The 12,013-nt window shown below is 36.1% G+C and overlaps 1 protein-coding gene across 5 annotated transcripts in view; it reads right to left on the bottom strand.

The window, feature by feature from the left end:
• Positions 1–1,487: 1,487 nt before the first annotated feature.
• PTPN3 (protein tyrosine phosphatase non-receptor type 3) overlaps positions 1,488–12,013 on the bottom strand; it is a 178,911-nt gene continuing 168,385 nt past the window's right edge. For all 5 annotated transcript variants that reach the window (XM_026099877.2, XM_064506726.1, XM_064506725.1 and 2 more), the window contains 3 exons: positions 8,653–8,798; positions 7,853–7,988; positions 1,488–3,851 (listed from right to left, as the gene is read on the bottom strand). In XM_026099877.2, the coding sequence (XP_025955662.2) occupies positions 3,774–3,851; positions 7,853–7,988; positions 8,653–8,798 (360 nt within the window). In that variant the 3' untranslated portion in view covers positions 1,488–3,773. The remainder of the gene's footprint in view (positions 3,852–7,852; positions 7,989–8,652; positions 8,799–12,013) is intronic.

Consider the following 12,013-nt stretch of genomic DNA (forward strand, 5'->3'; position numbering starts at 1 on the left):
GTATTTCAGAGCTACAGGTTCTTTCAAAATACTTTTTTTTAAAACCAGATATTGCATAGTAGAAAAAGGAGGGGAAAAGAATGAACTGTTAAGAAAATGGGTGCATATTAAAAGATATTGCTGAACTTTTAGGTAGGTTTTGATTACATATAATTTAGTAGTTTTGTATCAACACCTGAAGACAAGGTTATTGGGAGGAAAATCTTCAATTACAAAATGATTTTCCCTTTTTTCCCCCCCCGCCAAAATATTGTTGTATTTTAATACAACAATAAAATAGTTGTATTTTAATGCTTTAGATTTCATATATCCTGTTACATGAAAGGCATTCATGCTTTATGGCACCATTTTTCTTATTTTCAATAGGTGGTAAGATCTGTTCCTCCCACCTCTATCTCAGAAGTGTTCCCCTGTGATATTTCTGAAGACACTTTGCAAGGCATTTTGCTTACTTTTGTATCAAATATAAAGCCACTTAGCTAAAATTTGTTCAGTTCTGAAGAGTAAGTGCTAGTGAATTTCACAGTGCTCAAAACCTCAAAGGCTTATTGTTCCCTCTCCATCCTACTCCATGCTAGGCATTTTAAATACTTACTGTCATGATCACACAAACACAGGCAAAAATGAAGTTAAAATGTTTATGGAGGTTGTACAGAACCTTGACTTCACAGCATTTTCTGTTATTTGTCAATAGCTTGGTAGTGAAATATTTTGTGCATTAGGAGTTTTAACTCCTACAAAATCAAGCAACTCTGCCTTTTTAATTTCCCAACTCTTGTGCAAACAGAAACCGGCATTAAGATGTTTTCACAATTATGCTTTCATTGCAAGATCAAGTCTAAGGCATACATCTATCAGTGCAAAGTCATCATACACTACAGAGAAGACAAACCCCCCTTCATTTGTCCATAAGGACCCTACCGATACATGTGCAAAACCTGGCAAGACTGAAATAAAGACAGACATAATACAGAGGATACTTGTCTAGTTAAATTCAAATATTAGAGATTACTATTTTTATAACTTTACATGCAGTATTAGTGGCTAATAATTTCAAACAAGTCATTAAAATCCAAGTCAATAAAATCCAAACACTGAAACCATCTATTCTAAGGTTACCAGATCCAGAGTAGCATCTGTTGCCAGAATATGACCATCATCATTTAAAAACATGTATACTAACATAAGTCAAACCTGTTATGTATATTAAGAGGTAAGTTATACACTGACATTTTACAGCACTTTTGTAAATATATACTCAAGATGAAGAAACATAAATAGTGATAGGAATATATCACTAACTCTCAACAGAAATAAACCAAAAGTTTAATCAAGTACTTTCATGAGAGAAACATGTGAAAGGAGATGCTTTAAATATTTTCTTACTATTTCCATGCTTTTTTCTCCTTACCTTTTACAGTTCTTGACAAACTATTAATTACAAACCCTGCCAACTGCAAGCAATGATTTTGAGACCTGGGCACAGCACAGTTTCAAAAAGACGCTTTAATAGAAAAGGACACACATGATAACAAAAAGAGATTTTGTTAAACAACCAGCTAGCAGGCACAGATTCTTTAGTACCCACTATTTCTCATGTGGAAAAAGCCTCTAGGCTTTCTCAATATTCTGTCAAACAACAGCAGGCAGCATGCACTTGTACAACATATTCCATGTTATTTTTTCAAAAAAGCTTCCCAAACAAAATATGCATGCCCAGTATCATTATACATTTGGAGTAACTGAGGCACAGGGAGATTGAGTGACATGATGCAGTTCAGAAAGTTAGAGAATCTGAATCAGAATTATAGTCTCTTGCCTTCCAGTCCACACCCAATTATGCACAATGATAAAGATCCAATATATGATAAAGCTTTCAGGTAAGTAAAATCCAGAATGCAATATATTTGCATGAACACAAAACTACCCACCTTTCAACCTACAGAAGCTTTCTAGGCTGCCAATTAACCCTTGTGTTTCAATTAGCAAAACTCTTTTGATCAATAAATAGTAACCAGATACTTTCTTTTCTCCACCTACAACTAATAACAACCTTGAAGAAAGGACCAACTCTGCAGAAGAGAAGGGTCTGCAATTCAGCATATCCTACATTCACTTTTCAGCTATCTCCTGGAAAAAGCAAAAACACAACCTTCTGGTAACATGAGAGATGCATATTGTACAGCTGTGGCAGTTTCTATAATGAAACTCCAGATATAAATGATAATATCCATAATACAAACAATAATTCTAAAATATATCTGAAGGTATGTGTGTGTATACAGATATATATCTAACAAGAAAATGATCTAATTTTCTCTTTTATACACATATAAACGTCTGGATAATATGCCCCATAAATTTTTTTCCTTATTTAGGATTAATCTTTAAATAGCATTTTAAACAATCCCTTAGAATATATTTTTTAAACATTTAAAAATGAAGAATTATCTTAGGGTAACCAAAAAACACACAAAATAAATTAACATCACACAAATATGGTTATATTGTTCAGAAAGTCCAATTCTCCCATTTGAAATGAAATGGAGACCAGTGTACCTTAGGGTGAACTATTTATCAATGTACAAATTCATTCTCTCTTTCCCTGAATTCACGCAAATTCAGCTGCATTTCCATACAGGAAAGAAACACAGTAAATCTGCAGAACTCTTGCAAAAGGGGTTGTGTTTCACTGGATAACCAGAACACAGCTTCTGCTGAAAGGCAGCAAGTCAACATTTTATCACCATCTTAACACTAGTAACACCTGTGCCCTTGCAAGCTTCACACCTTGAATTAGCAGCAACATATTTAATGGGATCAGTAGTAATTTTTTCTTCCAGTATTGGATTAGGCTACTTAGCATATACAATAAGTCAAAGAGTCTTGTACTTGTGTGCAACATTAATCCACACTTCCATCCAAGAACTCAAATACACATGGAAACCAAGGCAAAAGAGAATTCAACCTCATTTTCAGTTAAAATGCTTTCTGTTCATAAATAGAAACAGCAGTGAATATAAGTATAAAGGGGAAAGGCAGCAGAAACAGAAGAATAGTAGTACAGTAGCTAATGCAATAAACACAAGATGTACACTGTACCATCTGCATAAATGCTTAAATGCAGCATTATTTTGCACATCACATACAGCATATGTGATTTCTAAGCAGCATATTATAACAGCTGGCATACTTACTAAGAGATTTACGGGACCTGATTATTTAATTTCTCCAGCTGTCAATGCACAGTAGTTATGCATTAGCCTTTGAAGCTCTTCATTAGCACTTTAGAAGCTAAGGTTACACTTCCATCAATATTTAGTATCCAAACCTGAAAATTACGATGAACTTCCATGACCTTTCACACAATACAAAGATATCAAATACTTTCTTAAACTGGACTATTTCAATACTACTGTTTTTCTTTTTGTATTTCAAAAAGAAACATTGGGACCTTTGTAACTTCTAAAGTTAAGGTTGTTTTAAGGCAGCAGAAGATAAGATACGTACTAAGGTTTCCATGATTGTTTATGGTGTCTATGTGAATAAAGCATATTACACACAGTTGCTCTTTTATCTACAGGATTTCTTTATACTGTACATGATTAGCAATCTTCAGAAATTTAAAGTGCCACAGTTCAGATGTGCTCGTCCATTGTCTCATGGGCTTCTAAGTCCATTCTAGTTGCTTTGAGAAACAAGCCCCTGATTTAAAAACAAAGCAAAACAAAAAAGTCTTTTTAGGGGAAAAGGACTCATCCTTCACTGCTGTGCTAACTGGAATCCAGTGGTCGAACTAATCCTTCTTTGTAAACACGAAGAATAGCTTCACAAACAAATTTGTATTGACTCTGTATGAGAAAAAAACAAAAATTTACGTTGATTAGTTAAAGTATTGATTATATAGTAGTACTTAATAGGCTTAACAGCACTAACAGTGCTACTGCCTCCTTTTCTCCTGGACAATGCTTCACAACAGAGAGGAGAGGAGATACCAAGATAGAAAGAGAAAATTCAACTCATAGCAGCATTCACAGGAGACAAAGGTAGCATATACTCTTCTTTGAATGACAAGCATCAAAATCCTCATACTGAAGAAAACAAAGTCTCAAAATTTAACAGAACACATCCTTAAATCCCAGGAAATAGGATTCATTTGTAAAAGCTCTGCAAATTTATGCATCTCTTCTGACTTTATTCCAACTACTTATTTATTAATTTGAAAAACTTTAATACATCTCATCTAAACTGTATTTTGTTCTGTTGTCTGATCATTACAATATTCTAATATTATTCATACAACATTATCCTAATACAATATCCTAATATTACCCATCCTGCTGTTATACATTACTGGACACGTAAGTTACACGACCAGAAATGTATTTGAAGTTATCAGATAGGATACATTGATATAGTCCATACTATTCTGTACTAAACCCCCTCTCCCAAACCCCCTTGACTATACTGTTGCAGAAGACAGTCGCTTTATTCTATATTTGTGATCAGACCACGCATCTCCCCCTTTCATAACAGGAAGTGACCAAAACCACTGGAGTGAATATTTTTCAAGAATAGCAGCCATACTGATTCTTCTGTCACCCAATATTTTGAGCTCATTTAGTTCTTATAGTCTTCACAAATGATGCAAGTGTTTTGTTTCTGCTTTAGACTATCACAAACACTCTTCCTCCCCATTTTGTTATGTATCTGTTCATTAAAAAACAATCTGAGCCTCTTTCTGAAAAGTGATGTAAGGACACATAACAATACGACTAATAACAGAATTGAAAACCCATGTAGCCTGAACGTTTATGATTAGAACAAAGTCCTGAGAACACAAACTAATGGAAATTCAATAGAACTTACAACAAAGGTAAAGGCATACATCTCCCCTTCTCAGAAAGTATTTTTGACCGTTTAAGACCAAAACTGAACACCTTTCTCCCAATTTAAATGCCACAAATCCAGAGAAGTGCAGCAACACATTTTTCAAAACCCTTTTTACATCTTTGAAACATTCTCCCAGCTGCCCTTAGATGTCAACTTTCATTAACTGACCTGGTGCATCTGGAAACAATATTACCCCAGTATCTCCCTAAGGACAGGGCTAAAAGATGATGCTTGTACTGTGAAGGACCTTATGCTGCATTTCAGTACTTGTAGTTAGAATGCTATTCTAGTCCATAGTTTGCATTACATGTTCTCCTCAGTACAGAAAAACTTCGGGAAAACTTGGGGATGGAAATTAATTTTTAGCATCTCAATTTTCCTGCCTTTTCTTTCAGCCTTTCAGTCAATTACTCCCACCTCCAATATCACTCTGCTCTTTTGTCTATATCTCTTAATTACCTTGACTTTTCCCTTCATTGTTATTGGCATTTGCATATTTCTATTGCCTGAACAAGCCAACTGTGATGTTTAGCTCCCTGTTTATTACTTCTGTTAACTCCTTTGTGTGAGTGGGTTATTGAACAAATCAAAATGAATGCTTCAGCATCGCCTCCTCTGACTCAGCCTCTGACTATCTGTTTTCTTTGCTTCTGTTGCCTGTTCTTATTGCTCACTCCATTGATAACTAGTTTTATTATGTATGTCCTACTGCACTCCCTTCTACACTGTCTAGTATCTCTAATTTCTCTTTAATGGAACTTTAAAAAAAAGCAACTATTATTAAATAAAATGAAGGGCCATACAGCTACACAAATGTTGCTGTAGCTTTGTTTTTGGTCACAGCTTTTGTTTTGTTGTTCCTGATGGCCCCAGTTTCACCAAATTACAAATCTTCAAAAAGTTACAGCTTCCACATGATTAATAGCAGACACTAAATGGACCTGTTAATAGCTCTGATGAGCGTATTCTTACTGAGCACACCCTGACTGATCTTAGCTCTCAACATGCATCTGGCTCCATGTACCATCTCCTCAGACACAGAGCACCTGCACAAGCTCCACAGAGCAGCTGAACATGCTTCAAGCCAGGCTGCTACAGCTGAACAATCCCTAATGGCTTTTTCCAGCTGCACTAGGCTGAACACTGAAGAGGAGCCATGGGGCTAGCTGAAATGGTGGCATGGGAATGCAAAAGGGCACTCAGGATAGATTCATTTGTTCAAGCATAGCTCTTTCGTATTCTGCTTTCGCACATTCAGTGCTTGCTCCTATGCCTCACTTACAGCACAGTATGCCAACTTTACTCACAGGCTTTGCTTTTCCTCACAACAGTACCTGCACACTTCAAAAATAACCAGTGAATTTAGTTTCACAATACTGCTGCTACATACCATCCTTCTCCTAATTGTACTGATAGTGACCTGTGGGACACAGCAAGGAAGGTAGAGAAGAATCTGATTTCATATGTCCAGTTATCCATACTCGCAGTCTGACTTGCAGCATGTTTATTGCTATACTCTGTATTATTTTGTTATGTCAAACAAACTGTGTTTAAGGAGTATTTCTGCTGATTTCAATTGTAAGTGGAGGTACTCAGCCTTCTGGCAAGCTGAACTTCACTTCAGGTTCTCATGTCAGACTCTCAAAAACATGACCATCTCCAGCAAGGTGGCCTGAAACCTGCTCACTTTATTTTAGAAGCTGAGGGGGACAGATGAGGACAATTCCAGATGGAAACGTTCAGCTTCCTTAACCTTGAGGCAAGTCTTTCTCGTCCCACGGCACCCTAACAAGCTCAACAACTTCCATTTCTGCAAGAAACAGTCACAGGACTATCCAGACAACTCTCTCCTTAACCATACAGTCCCGATTCACTTCCAGACAGTGCCCTTATTATACGGCAATGAGTGACAGGAGTCCCAGCAATGTACATGAACAATCCTAGTCACGGAACAGTCTAGTTACAGAAGCAACCATAATTTCTGACCCTTTCACACTCTGATAGTATTCTTTCAATGCAAGGGTTTTTTTTCCTGATCAATCACACTAACTCCTGCAGTCATTAACTTAATACTAAATAGAGTTTGTCTTCTCAAATTCCCTTCTTCCTTCCCTTGCTGAAGTGGAAACAGAGGCATTTTCTTTTGAAGATCAAAGAGACAAGAATGCCAGTCTTAACTGTAGATTTTGAGGGTCTAAAACCTTTTACTTCCACGTGTCCCTGTGTATTTAGGTCTCTGAAATAACTGACACTTAATATTCTGTGTTACCTAACTTCTCCCCAAGAAATTGGAACTTTTCATCCTTAATCCTAGTGGCAACATGCTCATTTCCAAAGCTGACACAAAACTGCCCCTCATGATCTCAAAAATTGTCTTTGAGCCACCTCCACCTTACATCACCTTCTACTTTCTTATTTCAGTTACTGATTTTTCCCAGCTTTTCCTGAATTTCACTCTTGCCCTTTGTTCTTCCAAACTGGAGTAGTGGCACAAATAAAAAAATATTGTTCCTATTAAATTTCTACTCCTAACTCTTGAAAAGCCACTTCCTCTCTTCAGATCATACCACAAAAACTTTAACTGCAATTTCAGACTACCTACAAGTCTCTCTACAAAGAATGAAAATCAAAGCGTTACTTTAACTTCTTGCATATCATTTAGACTAAAGACCATAAACAGATGATTTGGATAAGTCTGATTTTGTACATAGAAACTACTTACAAAGTATAGAAATTAATAATCTTTTAATGGCCAGGTAGGAAACATTTATATGTTAAATATACACCTCACAAGCAAAGTGCCTTTTCTGTCAGATTATGTTAAACTATGTTACATTAATTGTAACAATCATGAAATATAATCGTAACTGAAGACCTGAACTACATCATTTTAGGGATCTATGCATCTGTTGTTAAAACTGGTCAAATGCATTACACGTACAGAACTCCCTTCACTTACTGATGTTTGGACCATCATAGCTCTCTGGTCTCGCATTTTTCGTACAATATCCAGTGGATAAACAGGTTGCTTTCTTTCAATTAAGCACATGGCTGTTTCCATAGTGACCAATACACCAGTGCGACCGATTCCAGCACTGTAAAATGGAACAGGAAAATAGTCTTTAAAATTAGGTTTTTGCAAAATACCGGGTTCATATCACAGTCTTAATATTATGAAGCTAAACAGCCTTAGAGAGGAAGAACTTTAAAAGATTAGAACAGAGAAAAAAGCCTACTTTTAAAGCAACTTCAGTAATATTTCCTGCCAATGATTACTAAGAAAAGAATTTTACATAAATAAAACTAAAAAGACCACTTAATGTTTTAACACAGTTACAACTGTCTACTAAACTGCTTTTATGTTTTTGATTAAAAAAAGATAAGAGCTAATTGACTGCTTTCTGACAGCTACCTGAACAGCAGAACAACTTGGCAATACCACACACAGTGAGATTACAGAGGTATTAAAATATGAAAATGCAGAGAAACTTCTTTACTACATTACAAATGATCACGTCTGTGATAATTATGTAACACAGCAATTCCACCAAAAGGTTGCAGGAGAAAGGAAGAGAAAAGGAACTTATCCTTTAGATACAACACCAGAGCTTATATCTCCAGCAATGAATGTTGGTGTTCCAGGCTTAAAATTTTCAACTAGTTCAAGGAATCCTGCTGCCTTGCAGAGACACCTTTCAAAGCAAAAGCTTATTTCTAAGGCTGAACACAATCTACACCAAAATTTTAAACCACAAGTACCTGCAGTGAACAAGGACTGGCTCGTTCTTTACTCTCTTTGGCCTCATGCAAGTCACAAACTCCAAGAAGTCCATAGAGTCATCAGGAACACCATGATCAGGCCAAGCAACGTACTGGAGATGGGTGACCGCATGTTGCTGTTCTGTCTAAAATACAGTAAGGTTGTCAAAAACTGTTCAGTGCTATGTTTCCTCTATTAATGCTCATTATAAATAAGTCATTTTCACAATAAGCCTATTTTGCAAGCACTATACATAGTGAGATGCATATGACAAAGAAAATGTAAATTTAGAGCAAAATAGGAACACGTAATTCTTAGAAAGCATACCAAAGGCGTATATATATTTTTTTTAATTAGTGAGGCATCAAATTTAACTTCTTACATCTAAGCAAATTTTCAGTTTCTTAATTTACTGAGTGTTGACCTTGACATCAATGATTCACCTGAGGTAAAACGATACAGGACCTATGCATAACTGTATTATACAATTTTAGAACAGGCTGGAAGAAGCAGCTGTTGTAAAACACAGAAGAAAGGCTCAGAGCAAAGACAAAATAACAGGGCCTTAGGGCTACATATTTTCCTCCTTGAAGGAAGTGTCACACATCTACAGCATGGTCTTGTTTTTATATTTCATGAAAAATGGGGAAAAAAAACCCACACACACACACATGTAGACACACACACTACAGCACTTCGGAACACTATGCTGGCATACTGGTTCAGTGCTGAGAGGAGCAAGACACCTGTTCATTACCTGCAGCACATTAAGCCTTCCCATAAAACAGACCTGATCAAATGCCATTTTTATCTCATGCTGCCATCCAATTAAATCTCTCAAGTACAGCTGCAGACGTGATCTAAACATGCATGTATGCACTTACAGATACAGTTTTAATATAAAGCTGCTTGCAACATTTGCTAACTATGGTTTCTGATAGAAAACAATATATAGGTAAGTATGATTTCTCGTAGCACCTACGGAAGGACATTTGTCTTTATCAACACAATTTAATTAGTTGAAAGATTCTGTTGCATAGAGAACTTTTCATGCAATTATACCCAAAAAAGCAGTTTCACAGAAGTTCTTTCAGTTAGCTCTATGTTAACTTTGATTATGAAATCACTCAGTCATCTTCGCATTCAAATTGGGCTCAACTGCTATGTTACAGATGTAATCGTAGATCAGTGTGCGGAGGAAAAAAAACCAGACACTCCTGAGCTCTGCTGCATCACTGCATGAAGATACGTCACTCTTCCATCTGAGATGAGTCTTTCCATTGTTCCTTCATTCCTTCCACATGTCTAGCAACAGTTAAGCTATTAGCTGGGCTTTACTGATGCCCATTGCTAGACTTTACATTTAACACCCTATTGAAATAACACACTCCTCTCCTTTATTCCTGCATTAGCCTGTTAATCAATCACAATGTAAAAACCAGCTTTCTCCCTAGTGGTTCGCACAAGAATGCTTCCATGCTGCTAGTGACATTCAGAGGTTTTTTTGTTGCTGTTGTTTTGTTTTTTAAACACACAACTACTGAAATATTTGACCTGATTTAGGTGTTTCCTATTGATTTCCTTCCTCTTCCATTAGACAAAGTGCTCTCACTCCTAGTGACCAGACTAAGATACAGAAGACACAGAATCTCTACTGCCTATGCACTGAGGAAGCAACCCTAGGAAATGAGTTTATTCCAGTCAAAGCAATTGTGGAAATTCACATTTGCCTCCAGGGACATGAAAATGTATAACACAGCTCATACTTTGCTTCCTAAAGGCAGACCCTGAGCATTCACGATTAAACAGTCTAGTGTAAATCCCAAGTGGACAGTGTAATCTAACATTAACCACCAAGCTCACTGTAACATAAGCTGTAAACATTTTGGATGTCGCTTCTATGTCATTAAAAGAATCCACAATTTATGGGATCTCTGCAAGAACAAGCATGGTCTTTTTTTACTCAGTTTTGTCTGCCATTATACAGTTGAGCTTGATGAAATGACCATCACTTTCTTAAACTTTGCTGAAACTCCACAGATTGAAATATACAAAAACACAACAAGAAAATGTCACAAAAAGTCCTCTTTTGCATATCTGTGAGTGCTCACTTAGAACCTCTTCAAAAGGGAAATGAGATAATGCAACAATTACATGTAACAGTTTGAGCCGATTCTCTTAAATCAGACACTCTGGAGGACATTTGAATTACAGCATACAGGTGAGACAAAAACTTGACTTATACTAAAATCATCCAGGAGTCAGTATCGAGTCACCTTCTATATGTCTTAAGAAGTTTGAGCCATGTATTATGGGAAAGGGCCAGTATCACACTGAGGCATCTAAGAAGAACCGACAGTAGTAAGTAGCAAGTGCCATTTTACAAGCTCAAAAAGGAAAACAGAAAAGGAAAGAATCAACTATTAATCTTTACCTATCACAAATCCAGGTTTGAGTGCAGTAAGAGTTGCATTTTTTTAAATAGCTCAGAAACACAGTGAACAAGCATGTTACGTAAGACCTCTTTAGAATAAGAGCATACTATAAAAGCATGCTGTTAAGAGTCTTCCGAACTGCTTCTTTTGGTGTGATCATCTTCAATTTTCTGTTACATGCACTATCAATTCCCAGAGACAAATGTACTTTGTTAAATAGCCTGAGTGTTCCTCAAGCTTCAGTACAGTTTTTTTAGTTATTTCTGTTTTAATATCATCAGTTTTGATTCTTTTGGCTGAGCTTTTCTAAGATGATTCATATTCTTAACACTTGATCACATCATTAGCTTTTCAAATTGCATAAGATTTTAAAATACCTCTTTTTCTATTAGTAAGCCAAATCTCTGTTGTAGACACTAGATATATTAGCGTATGTTAAAACTAATTCTTTCTAATACTTTTATGTTTCATGCAGAAGACACAAAAACATTACTATGACACAATCTAGATATTTTTACTATCAGTAAGTGTGTGTTTTTTTGGTTTTTGGGTTTTTTTGTCTTTAAGGGTTTATACTCAATGAAAGTCAGTTTTTGAATTCAGAAAATCTGTCAACCAAACACCATCACACACGGAAATAACTTGCATTAAAAGACCACCATGGTTAATAAAATCTAGTACTCATAACCTAAAAAGAGCTAGAATTATAGTTACTGGGCTCATAATTAGCCCAAATGTACATGTTCTGTTAAAACAGTTATTGAATATTGAATATTGAATATAAATATGCTATTTCTACCAGATCCTGTTTCTCTGTACACATCTGGTAACAAAAAATGAAGAGGTGGCTTCTCAGCTTCATCCATTCAAAATGGTTCTCCCAACCATTACTATCTGTAAGTTGGCTCAACTCCTTACCACGATA

Source organism: Dromaius novaehollandiae, chromosome 2, assembly GCF_036370855.1.
Source record: "Dromaius novaehollandiae isolate bDroNov1 chromosome 2, bDroNov1.hap1, whole genome shotgun sequence".
Classification (NCBI taxonomy): Eukaryota; Metazoa; Chordata; class Aves; order Casuariiformes; family Dromaiidae; genus Dromaius; species Dromaius novaehollandiae.